General features: G+C 38.2%; 2 protein-coding genes across 3 annotated transcripts in view; one reads left to right on the top strand and one right to left on the bottom strand.

Annotated features, from left to right (window-relative positions):
- Positions 1-1,091: 1,091 nt before the first annotated feature.
- Positions 1,092-6,894, bottom strand: ANKRD49 (ankyrin repeat domain 49). The gene is made up of 3 exons (XM_081239853.1): positions 6,829-6,894; positions 3,982-4,336; positions 1,092-2,576 (listed from the first exon to the last, which is right to left on the bottom strand). Exons 2-3 carry the CDS (start codon positions 4,237-4,239, stop codon positions 2,115-2,117), a joined length of 720 nt encoding a protein of 239 aa, XP_081095979.1. The 5' UTR covers positions 4,240-4,336; positions 6,829-6,894; the 3' UTR covers positions 1,092-2,114.
- A 134-nt stretch (positions 6,895-7,028) lies between these two features.
- Positions 7,029-19,454, top strand: part of MRE11 (MRE11 homolog, double strand break repair nuclease) — a 73,095-nt gene continuing 60,669 nt past the window's right edge. For both annotated transcript variants that reach the window (XM_081240888.1, XM_081240889.1), the window contains exons 1-4: positions 7,029-7,108; positions 7,840-7,957; positions 10,741-10,873; positions 15,612-15,772. In XM_081240888.1, the coding sequence (XP_081097014.1) occupies positions 7,938-7,957; positions 10,741-10,873; positions 15,612-15,772 (314 nt within the window). In that variant the 5' untranslated portion in view covers positions 7,029-7,108; positions 7,840-7,937. The remainder of the gene's footprint in view (positions 7,109-7,839; positions 7,958-10,740; positions 10,874-15,611; positions 15,773-19,454) is intronic.

Here is a 19,454-nt window from a genome sequence, read left to right as displayed (position 1 = left end):
CCACTGAGTAGTCAAAAGCATGATTAGTGCATGTCTTCTGTGGACAGAGGAGTCTACTAAATATTAAGGAGAGTATCAAATAGCTCTGTTATACACCTGAAACATATAAAATTGTATGTCAACTACACTTCGATTAAAAAAGAAAAAAATTATTAAAAAATGAAATTTAAAAGAACACTAAGGAAAGTATAAAGGAAGCAAACAATACAAATTCTGCCCTCAGGGATGGAAGGGATTTCTCTAATATGGAGAATTTGCTCCCAAGCACTGGCTGAGGGTTGAAGCCTGAAAAAAAGGGAGAAGTCACATCTCAGCTTCTTAGAAACAAAGCAGCTCCTTTGGAGCCATACTCAAAGGGAAAACTTACATAAAATCATGGATGCAATTCATTCCCAAGTAAGAAAGAAGCCATGGGCTCTGTGATTTTCAGATAACTAGGCAGCCTCGTTTAACAGTCTAAGGGGGTAGTGGGGGTCTTATTCTACCATCACTGTCTACCAGCTGTACCTTGTCATTTGGTATCACTAAATTAGGGCAGATTAAACAGAAAGCAACCTCTCACTTTCTGCCAAAACCCTGATATCGAAGATATTGATACTGATACTCTGAAACGGAGGTATCTCCTAGCCAGAGATCACAAAATAACTGAAGCACTCCTAAGTCTTAAGATACTGTTTGTCACAAAGATTCAGTTCATATGTTATCTCTAACTTTTCTGAGATGATCCAATTTTGTTCTAACCTAAAAATTGCCACACATATCTGATTAAATAACATTATTACTTAGTCTAAGATGACTGGGTCACATGGGCTACGTCAAAAGAGACAAACCTTGGTGGAAATTTTAAAAATATAACCGAAGAAAGGGGCCATTGGTTTAGTTCCCTTTGCTCAGTGTGTTAGTTCTGGTGTGAAGAAGTTAAGAGAAAACTCCTTTGTTTTAGTCACAGAGGGGTTATGTAGTCAACGGGAAACTGCTACTGGAGAGATGGAGAGAGTACATGATAAATAAACGTATGCTGGATGAATAAACATGTTATGGATCCAAGGAAGATATACAGGTAAAAAAAGAATTCATTCTTTTTTTTTGGTTGTTCAAAACTTTTATTTTTTTTGGAATATTTATATTTATGCTTTTGTCACTATCCACAATGTGGCTTTTTAAAAAAGGCCTGAGCCACTTTGCGGTTCTCACCCCAATATAATCATCATCCCCTCATTCTTAGAATTCCTTTTCCCTGTCACTTTGCCTTTGTGTGGCTTGTATAAAATGAGGACCCTGGAAAAGAACACTTCCTGTGAACTTGAGAGACTAGATGAGCAGTGCCCAGCTCAGCAGGACCAGGGAGATAAAACTAGCTGGAGAGCAGATATGTTATGATCTGAACCAAGGTATAGTTGTGCGCGTGTCTGAAGGGTCGTGTTGACTCACCAGCAGCATAAGGAATATGCAGGTTGACCAGGGTGAGGTAGGATGGTCCACAGGATTGTGTGGATTGTGGGAGGGGGCAGTATATAAAATTCGTGGATTAAACACCTAGCTACTTCCTGAAAATGGCCTAGGTTCTAGAAAACAAAGATCTAGGTGTCTTGATTTTTTTTTAATTTACGAAGATTCAAGACACTAATATGTTCATTCTTATGGTTTACAATGAAAGCAAATGGCTATGGTGATGCAGAGAAGACAGCTGAACTGCACCAGTATATTAAGACTTTTAAACGAAATTCTGAGTTACCTGACCTTATAAAAATACACATTAATATACTAAATACTGCACAAAGATCTAGGATGGGGGAATATTTAAAAATACATTTCTCTTGGATCAGCACCAAAAATATCATTAGTTTTCTGTACAACTTGTGACAAGTTTTTCAGTATAGGTAAGTTAAAATGATTTGATAAAAATCACAAACACCACGGAAATCATTAAAGATATATCCAATCAACTTTCAAATACACTTTGACATCAAGGTCAGGCAATTCACTTGGAAGGATATTATCGTGAGTACCACTGAATTACTGTCCTAAGACTTTTGATGTCAACTTTGTACGATGGGGACATTTCACATCTCACACAAAGGAGGCACTGGGACTTAGAAACATTATTAGAACCATTAAGACTGAGGTGAAGAATTTGTGCAGCCTTCCACAATTTCAAAGAGGTAGTGGTAGATGCTTGTCCTCCTGGCGATGTCAAATGCAGTTTCCTCCAGGTTGTTCTTCAGACCTGCTTTTATGTAGCGGTTCATCAGGAGGAGTTCAAGGGTATCTTTGCTGTCTCTGTTCCCAGCAGCAAGATGTAAGGGGGTCAAGAGGCCTTTTGTTTGGGCGTTGATATCTGCATCATGCTGCAGTAAGAAAGAAGCCACTCTGGTGTTATTCCACTTACAGGCACTGTGCAGGGGTGTCCAGCCATCCACAGTCACCGCATGAACATCTGCCCCGTGAGCGATCAGCTCCCGGACCACGTCTAAGTGTCCGCTGTAGGCTGCTCGATGGAGCGGGGTGTACCCATCTTCATCTCGAGTGTTCACGTGGGTGGCCTTTTCTGAAAGCAGTCTTCGCACTGTGGTCAGCTGAGAAGAAAATAGACCTTTTACAGATCCAACTCGAAATGAAACAATAAGCAAAGAAAATTAAACCGTCTAGTGGTGTTAGATTTAATTAAGTTAAATAAAAACTTCTTTGTTAGCAGATGACTGTAAAATAAAAAATAGTATTTTTTTTAGGGGGGAACTGATTTAACAATGAACAAGTCAGTGTTAACTATAAACTGTTGATTCTAAGAACATGATTCTCTGAATACCAAACCATACATTTATTCCTGGTCCAATGAAGGCTTATTGTATAAAAGCTATAGTCCTAGATGAATAATACAGGCTAGAATTGTATTAATATTTTATATCTCATCTGTGAAGAAAACATAGTAATGGAACAGACTGATCTTTCTGTAGTAGGATTACCACACCAATATACATACCGTATAAAACTTTAAAAAATACCTACTGTATAGCACAGGGAACTCTACTCAATATTCTGTGATAACCTAAATGAGAAAAGAATCTAAAAAAGAATGAATATATGTATATGTATAACTGAATCACTTTGCTGTACATCTGAAAACAACACAACGTTGTAAATCAACTACACTCTTAATTTAAAAAAAAAAACTTCTTTTAACAGTAGAATACAATGGTAACAAGGAAGTCGAGATTAAGGAGCTCAATTCCTTCTAACTAAAACCACCTCAGATACATGTTTTCAGGAAGTGATTTTCAGTTTGGTCTGAGGACCTCTGGTGGGATGCAGTCTGCTCTTGGCTTAAAAAGTTATCCAAAAATATAAGACCATTTAAGTTATTAGTTTATTAACACAGACATGGGGGAACTTAGTAAAACAAGATACAAATGGCTAAGTGGGAAGAACAGATTTTGGCTGTTAAGCAGGGTCATCCTACTTGGACGATCCTGGGCAAATTAATGTTCCTGAATCTCAACTTCTTAATCTGTAAAAGGGAAGAATATGACATATCTTATAGGGATATATAAGGATTAAATCAATAATGTAGTAAGGCACATGGTATAGTTGGTATTTAATAAATGTTAATTCCCATCCTCTCTTTACTAAATATTTGTCTTTAGGATGATCCTGACTTAATATAAATGATTTAAAGATATAGATGACTGCTTGCTCTCTTTATAGTTAATTATTCTTAAAGATCCCCAAAATACCCATGTGACACTTTGTAGCTTACTATGTGTTTTCATGTACATTGCCTCTGTATAAAACCCTGTATGAGAGAGGCAGGTATTATGGTGGCCATTTTTACAGATAAGAAAATAGAGGTTCAGAAACAGTAGGATTTGCCCAAAGTTACAGACTAAAGCAAGATTCAGGACAGGTCTTCTGGCTTCCAATCTAATGCTTTTCCTACTAAATTAAGGTTTCCTCTTTAACTGTTCTTTTTTTTTTTTTTTTTACCCGATTTTTTTCAGCAGCCCAAAGAAGCAATTTGCTTGGATCTTTTTCCATTTTTTTTTCTTGCAATTGATACCACTCTTCAGTTTTTTCATCTTGCTCTTCATCTTCATCAGAATTCCCTACCCAGAGACTTTGGGTGCCAGTGGGAATAAGGTGTCCATGTGTTTCTAATAATTCAAGTTGGTTAAAGTGTTCAGAAAAGTCCAAGGAGTTCTCTGGGTCTGGTTTTCCATCATCATTTACTTTCTCTTTTTCCATTTCTACTACTATTCTAAATACAAAGCATTTCAAATGCCAGAGTATAAATAATCTTTCCAGAGATGAATTACGTCTGCTTTATTTTATGCATCAAGATCTGAAACACAAACACAAAAATTAGGAGCAAAATTATTATTGAGGCTTTATCAATAGCATAGATAAGTCTTGCAAATATACACAAATAAACCCTGTCTAAACTTTTTTGGTGTTTATTAATACCCTTCACATTCATTAAATATTGGAACTGATAGATTTCAGTTATCTTTATTTTTAATATTGTTTTTCTACTAAGTCAGTGGTTATAACATTATTTTGAATCTATTGGTTCACATACTATATTGTTTTATGCTAAGTGATTAATGCTTGAAGCTTTTAAATTATAACTAATAAAGATAAGCACATTCACGATTTTTATAGACTAGACACACAGAAGCTATAAAGCAGGAGCAAAAATTTTTAGTTCCTAAAAAAACTACTTACAAGAATCAGAGATTCTTAGAGATGGAATAGCCCCCAAAGGACATGTGTCCCAATCTCTCATCAATGCAGATATCTTTATCATGACATCTGTAATAATCAACCTATTTCTACTTTAACAATTTCAGGCTTAGGAAAATTCACTGCTTTAAAAAGTAGTCCTATTCATTGACAGACAACTATAGTTCTTCTTGTTGGCTTCTTGGCTATAGTTCTTATAGTTGGCTTCTTGTTTTGAAACAGAACTTTGGCTGTCATTTACTCCTTCATTCAACAAAGATGAATAGAATGCCTGGTATGTGCCAGTCTCTGGGTACTGGGATTCAATAATGAACAAGATCCACGTCTTAACCTCAAGAAGCTTCCTGTCTCGTCAGGGAGAATGGCAAAGACCGTGTTTTAGTGCTATGATAAGTCCATATCTAGATATGATGAATATACAGGAAGGTCATAATTAACCCAGTCCTCAGGGAGTAGAGAAGGCTTCCTGAAGGAAATGATGTTTATTCTGCTAGGCTGCCATAACAATTTATAAACCAATATCAGCTTAAAGAGTTATGCAGCATATTAAACTTTAACCAATTAAACAAAATGAGAATGATATTTTAAAAATATTTCTCAGCTTCCCAACTATATTTGTCGAAATCTTATCAGTCTTTCATGACTCTTCTCAGATGTTGCCTCCTTCATTAAGTCTTGAGCCTCCAAATTAGATCTCTCTCTAGCTTCTACTTTTTTGTGTGCTACATACTGTTTTATTTCACCACTAATTTTGTTCTTGTTTTAGTCTCTTAAAAGATTGTAAGCTTAAGGATAGGGACTATATTTAACTTACATTTATGTCCCACTTATATATAGCAAACATTAAGAAATATTTGTAGAATTAAACAGAATTAAAGCCCTGTCACTTGATTTTGCTTGGAATGGATTCTGAGAAATCTGAGAGTTAGTCGTGTACCCCTAGGATACTGATTTATTTCTACCTAATTTTCAGGAGCTTTAATTGATACAATCCTAATGCATCATCAGATTTTATTACTACTGCCAAGAGCATTAAAGTCAAGTTTAAATTTATCACGCATGACCAATACCTTCTCTGGACCTGTTACTTTGTTGCACAATGGAAGGACTGTACTAAAGGATTTCCAAAGACTGTCCAACTTTCCAGAGTCAATCGAGAGACGCTATCAGAAAGGCTTTATGTTCTAATATTTTCACTTTCCTCAAACTGTTCTCTGAACCTTGCAATACAAAAGTGATCACAAATCTACTCATTAAACACTTTATTAAATACCTTACTGTATAGTTCACTTGTCATTTGTATCAACCACAGTAACATTATAGCACAGATCTTATACCCCCCTTTCCCTTTCATAAAAACTTTTCATAATTTAAATTTACTGTTCCAGGTAAAATAAATTACATATAAAAATTTCTTAATGGATTTAATTTAAAAAGTCAACCCCAGGTGCATCTCCCTGATTCAGGACTTAAAGAGCCGATCAAGATACCTACTTGATGATACTCCACCAAGAACTAGGGTATGTTTTTTAAAGATCACATTCCATAAGAGATCTAAACTATGTTAACTCTTAACAACTCAGTGACAGGTGGGGCCGTAAACCCCATTTTACAAGTGAAGGCGCTGAGGTTCAGACAGATTAAAACAACTTTCCATGGAACTAAAACCCAAATTTTCTAATTCAGAAGTTTCACATTGTTTTTTAATGTACTCTATTTTACTGCTGTTAGCACAAAGCCATGCAGATGTGCTGAACCCGGGATCCAGGCAGACAATAAGGGGACGCAGGGAAAGGCTTGTAAACTGGAGTCCGAATGCTCAGTCTCTGGGGAGTGGAGGTGAGGGAGAAGACCACCAGTCCCGGCCCTCCAGCACCACCGGTCACTTCACAGGCCCAGGAGTCGCGTCTGCGGCCTTCCGAACTTCTACGAGCGAAGAAGCCGCTCCAGCCCTACTTAGGACCCACGACGCGGCCCGATTTGCAGGGCTCGGCAGGGGTCGACAGGGGACCCGCCCCTTTGGGCCCAGGAGTTCTTAGGTGGCGCCAGGCGACCAGGAAGCGTGGCCCCGGACGAGAAAGACCTACCCACCTTAGAGAGGGGAAAATCGCCGCCGGAAAGCTCGCTTCCGGGGTTCGTCCCCCGGGCTACTCAGGATTGGCTCCTGTATGAGGGCGGGTCCTCGCTGCAACTTTTCCTGCTACCTTACGGCAGTCAGCAGCCAATGAGAGGAGTCGAAGCGCCTACGTCATTTATGAGGTATCGCGAGAGAAGGAGGTGCTTTTTCTCTCCCGCTTAATTCAGGTTTATGGCCAAGCATCTTCTCAGGCGGTGGTGTTGCTTTTCTCTCACGAATCTCCCTCCTTCCCGGGTAAAAGACAGCCTCGGGTTCCAGGGTGGGGCTTTGGAGAGTCCACATGTGGGGTAGTTTAGGAGTCGCTTTCTGTATCTGCAGGATCGCGGGCGGAAGCCCAGAGAGGATTGACTCTGGGCCGAGTAGGCTCGGGAGGAGCCTGGGAGGTTTCCGCGTTCTGGTTTCTGAGGGTCCGGTGGTGTGGGGCTGCTGAAGCTTAGAATCCCCACCGAACCAGGAATCCGGACGTGGGAGGGGTCGTTCCGCGGTGGCAGCCCCTCCTCCCCAAAGATCCTGGCCATTTTCCTTAAACCACGTGTTTCTGCTTATTTACACTAGCTTTAAACGTGGACCCCCTATCTTTTCAAAACAAGCCCATTCCTTTAAAAAATTTTTTGTGTTTAAGCAGGAAATACGGGGTCGCCTCATGCTCCAGAGTAGCCCATGCATGCAACTTAAACATTTCTGCACATCCAGAGTTCGTGCGCTAAACCAGAACTATTGGGTGTGACCCTTTTTGCCCATTCATTTAACAAGCATTAGCTTCCCATGGGGCATAGAAAGGGAAACAGGAGAGGAGCTTAATCATAATGGTGAAACTAGAGTGTCACTGGAGATACGTTTTTCTGTTTTGTTTTTTAAGCTCTGAAAATAAAAGTATAGTAGGTGCTTAACTGAAAATGAGACACTTCCAAAATTGCCAGTCTGCTTTTTAAAAATGTGTTTTAAATAATATAATTTTGTTTTAGAATTTGGAATCGAGTGAGTTTTCTGACGTGTTTGAGCACAGGACCCAGGGGTACTTGGAGAGAGAAGTGGTCCTGGAGGAGCTGGACTGATCATAGAAATGAATCCTGCAGATGCTCTGTAAGCACCTGTCTTCCGAAGTCGTCTTTGTTGCTTTGGGTTTCTACAGTCTGTCAACTATGATCACCATAAAAGAAAACTTATTTAATAAATTATGAGTAAATAAAGACCTTGCCTCTGAATACAAGTGTTAGTCATCAAAATGAATATTTGGAATGGTTAACAATTCATGCTATATGTTTATTAGCTAAAGATAATATGCAGCTATAGATTGGGGTTTTGCAGTAGGTTGGCATATTGCTATATAAGTTTATGTTCTTACGTTTTGTCTTAAACTATTGAAGCTATAAATATGCCTGAACTAAGTCTTACTAGCTAATGCAAGTCTTTTTTTTTTCTTTCTTAATTAATTTATTTTTGGCTACGTTGGGTCTTCATTGTTGCGGCGGGCTTTCTCCACCTGCGGCGAGTGGGGTTGCAGTGTGCAGGCTTCTCATTGCGGTGGCTTCTCTTGTTGCAGAGCTCGGGGCTCTAGGCGCGCGGGCTTCAGTAGTTGTGGCGCACGGGTTTAGTTGCTCCGCAGCATGTGGGACTTTCCCGGACCAGGGATCAAACCCGTGTCCCCTGCATTGGCAGGGGGATTCTTAACCACTGAGCCACCAGGGAGGTCCTAATGCAAGTCTTTTAAAGCAGATTTTTAAAGAAGTAAATTGCTTTAGTACTGAATAAATTGGAAATGAATCTGACTAAAATGAAAATAAATAAAAGGACTAGAAAAAGTTATGTGGAAAAAGCTTCAAACTTGGAATCTTTCACCCTTGTTTTAATTTCTTTTTATCTATCTATCTGTCTATCTTTCTAACTATCTATCTATGTATCTATCTATCTATCTAATCTATCTAGGCTGCACTGGGTCTTCGTGGCAGCGCGCCCGGTCTTCCTTGCAGTGCACGGGCTTCTCTAGTTGCGGGCTCTAGAGCGCGTGGGTTTAGTAGTTCCGGTATGCGGGCTTAGTTGCGGCATGTGAGGTCTTAGTTCCCCAACCAGGGATTGAAGCCGGGCCCCCTGCATTGGGAGCGCAGAGTCTTAACCACTGGACTACCAGGGAAGACCCCTTAATTTCTTAATTAGCATTGTGTAACCTTGGACAAGTTAGCAAGCCTCTAAACTTTGTCTCCATTTCTTCATTTGTATAATTGGATTACAAATGACTTTCAGGGCTTCCCTGGTGGTGGCGCAGTGGTTAGGAATCCGTCTGCCAATTCAGGGGACACGGGTTTGAGCCCTGGTTGGGGAAGATCCCACATGCCACCGAGCAACTAAGCCCGTGCGCCACAACTACTGAGCCTGCACTCTAGAGCCCGTGAGCCACAACTCCTGAGCTCACGTGCCTACACCCCGTGCTCCGCAACAAGAGAAGCCAACGCAATGAGAAGCCCGTGCCCTGCAACGAAGGGTAGTCCCTGCTCTCTGCAAGTAGAGAAAGCCAGCTCACAGCAACGAAGACCCGGTGCAGCCAAAAAAATTAAAAAATTAAAAATTAAAAAAAAATGACTCTTAGATTAATTCTCATATTTAAGTGAGAGACCTCAAGGGAAAATACCTTACAAATTGCTATGGAAGTCTGGGTAGTAATGTGATCTGAAAGTATTCTGACTTACCTGTATGTGTATAGCAATCAGAACTGTACATATCATTTTGAAGTTTCTGAAGAGAAATCTTTTCTGGAAAATTCTCTTATGTATAAAGATTTGAATTTTGGAGATCTATATAAAAATTTTTTTGAAGTGCGTATGGTTTAGTGAAAACAGCCTGAGTGTTAATACCGGGTTTTAGTTCCATTTCTACCATTTTGTTTCATGATAAATCAGTTAATTTCTCTGTATATAGCTTCCTAGTTTTTCAGAGATAACAATACTTAACCTATTTACGTGTGGGAGTTGAGATGAGATCAGGGATACCAAAATATTTTAAAGACAATTAAAAGTTATATTAAGGGCTTCCCTGGTGGCGCAGTGGTTGAGAGTCCGCCTGCCGATTCAGGGGACACGGGTTCGTGTCCCCATCCGGGAAGATCCGACATGCCGCAGAGTGGCTGGGCCCGTGAGCCGTGGCTGCTGAGCCTGCGTGTCCGGAGCCTGTGCTCTGCAACAGGAGAGGCCACAACAGTGAGAGGCCCGCGTACCGCAAAAAAAAAAAAAGTTATATTAAGTTTAAGAGAGAATTAATAAATATCATATTGCTGCTTCACATGGAAGTACTTTTGAATACTACCAAATTTAAATGGCCTTGTAAATTAGTTTTGTTACTTGACCAAAGTCATTAATGAAAAACTAACTTTGTGTGGAGAACAAACCTTCAGGGGCCTGGATGTAAGTTACTAGTTTATTAGGATAAAAATCTACTTATAAAGTAAGGGGAAGGGCTTTTTAAATTAACCAGTTAATTCTAATTTTCCTGGGAAAGTGCAAAGTAGATAAGTAACAAGTTTATATACTGGGATCAAATCCTCTTGGATTTTTGCTGTGGAACAGAGCAGGAGAACAACCAAGCTTTCAAATCCAGGTTACATAGTTTATGAAACTGGTTGTAATGAGGTTATCCATTTCTGAAGCAGTTACAGAACCTTTTAAAAATGTGTGTACATTTGTTCTGCTTTGTATTAGTGGTAAGAAAACTGTGACGTTAATTGTCTGTTGAATGCTTAAAATTTTTGGACCTAGTTTAGGGCTAGAAAAATGATTTTACGTCATAACTGCTATTATTTTATAGATTTAGGTTTCAGTTTGCTTGAACATCCTTTTAATGAATTATATTGATGTGTTTCTTCTTCTTAAATACAGTGATGATGAAAATACATTTAAAATCTTAGTTGCAACAGATATTCATCTGGGATTTATGGAAAAAGATGCCGTCAGAGGAAATGATACGTTTGTAACACTTGATGAAATTTTAAGACTTGCCCAGGAAAATGATGTAAGTTTAGTTTGCATTTTTGCAATTTCTACCAAGTTCCCTTACTCAACTTGCTCTTTTTCCTTTAAAGATTGTTTAAAAGTGTGAGTGTTTGTTTTATAGGCCCATGTGTTCACACTGCCTGCTTAAATATCAGTATACTGAAAGCCCAAAGCAGATTTTGTGTGCTTTATTCCCTGAATTCAAGTAGGAGCTACTTTTGCAAATAGTCTGTAAAAATTTACAACTATTTACAGTGTTTACTGAGTGCCATATCCTGTGGTAGTTTCTATTTGAAATGTAAAGATGACTGTCATAGTTTCTGCTTTCAAAGAACATGCAGCAAACAAATCAGTATGTGAGATATGATAAATGTCAAAAATGCTCAGATGCAAGAGCCATAAGATTATAAACAGCATTTCCTGGGAGTTTGGAGGTAGAAGAGATCAACATTTAGATGAGGATAGCAAGATGAGGTGAATGAAGTGGCATTTAACTTGGGCTTAGAAGGATGGTAGGCTTTTAATGAGTGAAGAGCAAAGAGAGTGGACACCTCCCATGAAGCAGTAGGAAGGGCACAGAGGTGAGATGATTGGTCCATTAGGGGTACAGCAGCTGTTCGGCTCACTGGTAGGGCGCGTGTTAGAAAGCGCGCTGAAAGACTAGAAATGTGGTTTGAGCTGCATCAGGAGCTTCAAATACCAGATTGAGGAGTTCGTACCCAGTTTAATAGAAAGTCTTCTGGCAACAGCATGAAGGCAAGATAAGTTGGAGGCTTTTTAAAAGTGGTGCCATGGAATGGAAAAGAGGAAGTGAATGCAGAAGATAATACAAAGAGAGGATTTGGATACTTTGGTTAGTCAGTCGTAGGGGGTGGGGATGAGGGAGAAGGGGATGACGGTGACTCTGGAGTGTATTATGTTTGGGTGGATGGTGGTACCAATAATAGAAGTAGGTTTTAAATAAGGAAGATTTCTTCCTTATTTTCATACTTCCTTATAACATCCTTCTTTATGTGGGAAAGTGATGAATTCTGATTGAGACCATTTGAGTTGGAGATTCCAATAGGACATTCAAGGAAACATTTCAGCAGACAGTTGAAATGTCCATCTCGAGCCCAAAAGACAGCTGGGGAATAAACATAAATTCTGGGGACTTGCAAACTTCAACCTTGACTTTTCCTCAGAGTTCTCTTCAGTTTTTCTGCAAGTCCTTTGGTTCTTATTCCCAAATGTATACAAGTGGAACCTCTACTATTTTCTACCTTCATGTCTGTAAACATAGTCCAAAACTTTTGTCATATTTTGCTGGACTGCAGTAGCTCCCCTTAGGTTTTTTTTACTTCCATTCTTTCCCCCTACAGTATTCAGCATAGCAGCCAAAGTGAACTTACAAAAATCATGTCAGACCATGTCACTCTGCTGCTTATAATCTTCTAAGTGGCCTTCCACTGAATCTAGAATAAAAATGAAACTACATGGTTCAGTGTGATCTGGCCCCTGCCAGGAGACTTCATCTCCTTCCACTCTGCCTGGTTGGTTTATGCTTCATCCATACAGAGATGTTTGTTCTACTCTGGTACCTCTGCATGTTTTTCTCTTCCTGCTCAGAGCACCTTGATCTTGCCAGGGTTGACTTCTCAGTTCTCAATTCAAGTTTTAGCTTTTTTGGAGAGGTCTTCCCTGATGTCTCCAAACACTCTTAGCACATTACTCATTTTTTTTATAGCACCATCTGAAATAATTTATTGAATTATTTACGTGTTTATTATCTTCTCCACTAGAAGAAGGTGAACTCCATGAGAATGAAAAATCTTTTTTGTTTGCTCATGTGTATCCTAGTACCTAGAAAGGATCTGGCAAGCAGTAGGCACTCTTTTTTTTTTTGCGTTATGCGGGCCTCTCACTGTTGCAGAGCACAGGCTCCGGACGCACAGGCTCCGGACGCACAGGCTCAGCGGCCATGGCTCACGGGCCCAGCCGCACCGCGGCATGTGCGATCTTCCTGGACCGGGGCACGAACCCGTGTCCCCTGCATCAGCAGGCGGACTCTCAACCACTGCGCCACCAGGGAAGCCCAGTAGGCACTCTTATAAATGTGTCTCCTTTTACCCTGAGGGCAGAGAAATTTGCAGTCAAAGAAGGTCTGTTTCCTGCCAGAGAATTCTCTGTCCTTTCTTTTCTAACTCTTAGGTGCTGAAGTATTTCTTACCCTGAACACGAGCTTTTTTTTTTTTTTTTTTTCTTTACCTTGTCCTTTCCTTCCCTTCCATTTCCTCCTGTTTCCCCTCCCTGCATCCTTTAATCTTAACTGCCCCCTCCCACCTACAGCCCCATACTGGTACTTCCAAATGCATGTTTACTTTCCCCCATCATTTGTGTTTATTATTTCTTCTTATTGAAATCTAAATTCTTCCCGATTTTTAAGTCCTCTATTTTGTGGAACCAGCCTTATTTCTACTCTCTAGTTCTTTGGAATCTTTTTTTTTTTTTAACTTTTAATGTTGAAACAATATCAATCTTACATAAGCATTGCAAGAATAGTACAAATAATTCCTTACCCTTCACTGAGATTTTCCTACACTTTACTACATTTGATTTATCCTCTCTCTTCATAAACACACACACACACTTTTTCTGAACCATTTGAGAGTAAATTACATATGTAACCACCGTGCGCTTATCAAAACCAGGGAATTATGTTGATTCAGTACGATCATGTAATTCTAAGATGCTGCCAGTTGTCTCGACAAAGCCTGTCATAGCAGTTTGGGGGCAGGTCAGTGGTGTCCAGATCCCAATCCAGGATTACATTTTGCATTTAGTTGTCATGTCTCTTTAGTCTCTTGTAATCTGGGATGTTTTCTCTGTCTGCCTTGTCTTTCATGACCCTGACATTTTTGAAGAGTCCAGGGTAGTTACTTTTGCAGAATATTCCTCAGTTGGATATGTCTGATGTTTCCTCATGAGTAGATTCACTTTGGGCAGGAATACCACCGAAGCAAGTTGAGTTCTCAGTGATCCCTGGAGTCACAAACCAGTTTTTAAAAATATTAAAAAAAATTTTTTTTGTTGTTTGTGGTAAAATACACATACCATAAAACTTACCATCCTAACCGTTTTTAAGGGTACAGTTGAGTAGTGTTAAGCACATTTGCATGGTTGAGTGACCAACCTCCAGAACTCTTTTCGTCTGGTAAAAGTGAAACTATATCATTTAAATAACTATTTCTCTTTCCCCTCCCCTGTAAAAATGTTTGTTTGCTTTGTTGTTTTTGTTTTGTTTCTTCTATGCCTTGGATTATGATCATTTTCTCCCTTTACTCGAATCATGTTTAGTTTTGAAGACCTGGCTTAAATCCCACATTTTTATTGAAGTCTCTCTGACTGTTGTCAGGGCAGAAATCTTTTCCTTCTTCCCTTCTAAGTTCCCTGGCTGGTCTAATAATTAAGTTGACGTAAGACAGATTAACAGGGTAAAAACAAATTTCATATGTATGGGAGCCCCACAAAAATATGAGACTCCTCAGCAGTGAAGTAATTGAGGTTTATCTGCCATCCTGAGCTAAGGAGAAGGGGAAAGGAGTCTGGGGCTTTAAAGGGGAAGAAGACAATGCACAGGAAGATGAGAAGATCACATGTTTGGTAAACAGGTGTTTGCCATGCCATGCGATGTCTTTCTGATATCAGAAATTAACTCTGGTAATAGCTCTCTTCCTGGTACATGCCCCCTATCCAAATTCTTTTAGGCTGTTTAGAGAGAGGTAAAAAAGCTTTTCCTGACTCTGCTGGGTCTTAATTGCCTTCAGCTCAAAACAGTCCACATTGCCAAAGTGGTCCATTTTGTGGAGACTCATTCTCCTGCCCTCACTACTGCTGCCCTCACTTCATGGTGATCTGTATTGCTGGGTTCTTTTGTATAATTTTGTATTATAAAGAACTTAATCAAGTTTCTTTAAGTAGATTGTACACTTTTGAAAGTGTGTTGGACTTTCTTTCTGTGTGATTTCCCTTCTCTCTGGTTGTTCCTGAATGCTCTTCCTCGAAATCTTGTTTATCCTTCATGGTGCAACTCAGATGCCACCATGTTAGCCCATTCTTCCCAGACGTTGTCCTCAGGTGAATTTCCTCCTCTCAGTTGGAATTAATTGTAATGTCATCTCTACTCCTGGTTTGTTTATATTATCTGTTCTAGTGCGTGTCAGAGTCTGACTTACGTTTAGATGCTTAGCAGTTTGTCTCTCCTATTAGATTTTGAACATATTTAGGATAGGGATCGTCATTTATCCATCACACTCAGTATAGGGTATGGCACGTTGTCTGTATTTAATGAGGGCAGGGACATGATATATTTTGTAGATTGCTATTTCCTTAGCTGCCAGTGCCTGTAGGGACTCCAAATAATTGTTGAATGAATCAAGTGAATAATTTGGATTGAATCTGCTATCCCTTCTATAGGTTTCATTAAAGTGCTAAGCTTATGTTTGATTTGGATAACTTTAAAAAAAGAAGTATGATCACTTTGGGTAGTGTGAGTTAGAAACTGGGTGTAGTAATTTGAAGATGGCCTTTTTGAAGGTGGTCTAGGAACCTAAGCTGAAGTCATATTAATAACCAGATTGAAAGGCCCTTTAACTAAACAAAATATGAAACTTTAAATCTCCACACATAATTGTATCTTTTACAAGATTTTTTTCTATCTCTTTTAAAAATTTTATCTATAAAACATACTAATTTTCACACTATTTTCTGTTGTTTAGGTGGATTTCATTTTGTTAGGGGGTGATCTTTTTCATGAAAATAAACCCTCAAGAAAAACAGTACATAACTGCCTCGAGTTATTAAGAAAATATTGCATGGGGGATCGTCCTGTACAGTTTGAAATTATCAGCGATCAGTCAGTCAACTTCGGTTTTAGTAAGTAAGTATATTTAAATGCTTAAATGAATGTTTCCTTATGATATTTAATATTACATGTATGTATAATATATAATATTTTCTGTATAAGACACATGAACACGGTAACAATTAGCCATTTTACCTTCACTATAAGCTATTTCCTTGGTAAATGTAGTTCTTTGAATTTTCTGTACATTGTTGTATTAAATTCTATTTCCCTAATTAATAGTGAGATGAGTAACTTCTCAAATTTTTTTTGTACATTTGGTATCTCTTCTGTTCATATCCTTTGTCCATTTTAAAAATTGGAATATTTTTGTCTTTTCCTATTGAATTTGCAGGAGTTATTTCTAGATATTAAGCCTTTGTTAAGCATGTATTTTTTCCCAGTCAGTGGATTGTCTTTTGACTTTGTTTACAGGACCTTTTGATGACAGAAATATTTAATTTTGATGTTCATAGTCAAACACGTTATTTTTTTTCTTTAATATTTGTGCTTTGGGGACTTATTTACAATATCCACCTAGAACCCCATGTCATAAAGGTACTCTGTTCTTTCTTAAACATCGTACAGGACACCACATTGCATTTAGTTGAAATGGTCTCAAAATCTCCTTTCACCTATGCCAGTCTTTTCCAGACAGACACTGACACTGTTGAAGTGTACTGGTCAGATATTTTGTAGAATGTCTCTCAACTTGGGTTCTTCTCGTGATTAGACTAGGGTTATTGGTTTGAGGGAAAGAATATTCTTTATAGGTCAAGTGCCCTTCTCAGTATGTAAGGAGTACATGCTATCAACATGGCCTGCACTGGTGAGGTTAACCTTGGTCACTTGGTTAAGATGGTGTCTTGCAGGTTTCTCCACTGTCAAGTTACTATTTTTCCCTTTCCATATACTGTTTGTTAGAAGAGAGTAGCTAAGTCCAGCCCACACTCGAAGCGAGGGAGTTACGTTTCACTTCCTGGAGAGAGCAAAGAGTATCAAAGAATTTATGGGCGTGTTAAAACCACTACAGTAATTAGTAAATATTTTAGGGGAGGCTATGCAACTATTCTGTTTCTCCTTAAAGTTTGTCCAATAATTTTAGCATTTGTCAGTGGCTCTTGCCTACAGCAGTTTTAACTGTGGTGTCCTAATGGTGATTTTCTAAACATTTCCCACATTCTTTCTGCATTTATTAATTGGAATAGTTCTGTAAAGATTTGTCCCTTGTCCCCCATTTGTTTATTTATTTATTCAATTGTCTATATCAGTAGGAATTTATTCAATTGTTTATATCAGTATGAACTCATTTTTTTTTCCTTTGAATTGTAATTTAATACTATTATAATCTATTTTGTTGCTCAAATAAATTGTTCCAACTTTAGCCATTGGGCACTCTTTCAGACCACCTCTTGGGGCCTTTCAACATGCCGTCATCTTTTTTCCCCCCTTTTTGGCACTGTAAGATGCTCCAGGCTAATTTTGTATTTTCTTTTCCCTAGCTTTAGACTCATCCATTTCTTCAAGGAGTCTTGGTTCCTTTTGGAATGGTATTTGGAAGCTAGAATCTGGATGCTAGGCATGCACATGGCTATTGTCTTGTCACTGCTTCTAGGCTCTCTCAGTGCACAGAGCTTAAATACACACACACACACACACACATATATTATACACACATGTATACATGTAAATGTAAAAAAATATATATATATAAAGTAACCCCTGAAAACAGAGATAGCTATATTTATTTCTTATCTATTTGTATATATATATTTTAAAAATGAGTTTATATTGGGAGGTAAATTTTTGGAGATTTTTTTATGTAAGAAAATGGCTATTTTTAACTTCGGATTGATAATTTGGCTGAGTATAGAATTGGATTTTAAAAGATTCTTTTAATTTTTAACATATGTCCTTGTTTTTAAGAATTCTGATCAGTCTTTACCTGTCTTCTATTCAAATCTAAAACTTTATTATTTTTAAACTGCTTCACCCACCCCATAGATGTGTTTACCTATTTCTTTGCTTACTATTGCTGTTTCTTATGTTTCATTCCTTTTGTCTAGATTCAGTTTCCTTTCCAAAGTACAGTTTTTAGTAGTTTTTCACTGCCTGTCAGTAAACTCTTATTTTTTGGTGCTTTTGAGGAGTCTTGCTATCATTTTAGTTGCTGGAAAAGCAGTATAACATAGTGCTTAAAAGCATGGATTCTGGTATAAGACTGTCTGAGTCAAATCCTAGATCTGCCCTACCTTAGTTTCATTATTATAAGATGGGAAAATAATAGTGCTAATCTTACAGAATTGTTGTTAGGAGTAGTTGAGTTAATAAGAAAATTGCTTAGAATAGTAGCTGGCATAAAGAAAGCACTCAGGTAACCATTAAGTTTTTCTCATTGCCCTTAGCATTTTGCAGTCTTACTGTGACATATTTAGTTGTGGATTTAGTTCTATTTATCCTGTTTGAGCTACATGGATTTCAAACTAAGAATTTTTTTTGCAGCAATTTTGGAAAATTTGGAAAATTCTTATCCAGTATGTTTTCTGTTTCCTATTCTTTTTCTTTCTGAAAATTATTTATATTTTACCCACTTTTTAATATTCCCTATAACTTTATCTCTTTGTACTATATTTTGGATAATTTTCCCTCTGGTTTACTAGTTCATGTGAAAAATAGACCAAAAAAAAAAAAAAAAAGATAGGGAAACTCTGAGAAAAGAAGACTACTAAGTAGTGACTAGCTCAATTCAATCCCTATCAAAATTCCAATGGCATTTTTCACAAAAATAAAACAACCAACAGGTACATGAAAAGGTGCTCAACATCACTAATCATCAGGGAAATGCGTATCAAAACCACAATGAGATATCATCTCACACCTGTTAGGATGTCTGTCATCAAAAAGATAAGGGAGAACAAGTGTAGGAGAGGGTGTGGAGAAAAGGGAACCCTTGTGCACTGTTGGCGGGAATGTAAATTTGTGCAGCCACTATGGAGAACACTGTGGAGGTTCCCCCCCAAATTAAAGATAGAATTATTATGTGATCCAGCAATCCTACCTCTGGGTGTATATCCAAAGGAAATGCAAATGGGATCTCAAAGAGATAATCTGCACTCCCACATTCATTGCAGCATTATTCACAGTGGCCAAGAGATATGGCAACAACATAAGTGTCCATCAGTGGAAGAAGGGATAAAGTTGTGATATATGTATGTGTGTGTGTGCAGATATATATGCACACACACAGCCATGTATATATATATATTCAGCCATGAGAAAGGACATCCTTTCATTTGAGACAACATGGATGGACCTTGAGGGCTTTATGCTAAGTAAAATAAGTCAGACGGAGACAAATATTGTGTGCTATCACTTATACAGTATATGGAATCTGAAAAAGCTGAACTCATATAAATGGAGACTAGAATGGTAGTTACCAGGAGCAGGGAGTTGGGGGAAAAGGGGAGATGTTGATCAAAAAAATATATAATTTTCAGTTTAAAAATGAATAAGTTCTCAGGATCTAATGTACAGCATAGTGGTTATAGTTAGTAATATTGTATTTTATACTTGAAAGTTTCTAAGAGAGTAGATCTTAAATATTCTCATTACGAAAAAGAAATGGCAATTATGTGACATGATGCAGCTGTTAAGCTAGGTGTGTGTGAAGCCTAAAGTGGTAAGTAAGCTATAGTGGTTATCATTTTGCAATATATGA

Source organism: Mesoplodon bidens, assembly GCF_964165515.1.
Source record: "Mesoplodon bidens genome assembly, chromosome: 7".
Lineage (NCBI taxonomy): Eukaryota > Metazoa > Chordata > Mammalia > Artiodactyla > Ziphiidae > Mesoplodon > Mesoplodon bidens.
The sequence above is the reverse complement of the archived record's forward strand: the minus strand, read 5'-3'. Positions and strand labels throughout refer to the sequence as shown.

Excerpts from the sequence above, each read along its gene's own strand:
- ANKRD49 (XM_081239853.1), bottom strand. The coding sequence starts at position 4,239 with ATGGAAAAAGAGAAAGTAAATGATGATGGAAAACCAGACCCAGAGAAC. Across the intron at positions 2,577-3,981 it reads GGGCTGCTGAAAAAAATCGG|CTGACCACAGTGCGAAGACT; the intron begins GTAAAAAAAAAA and ends TTTTCTTCTCAG.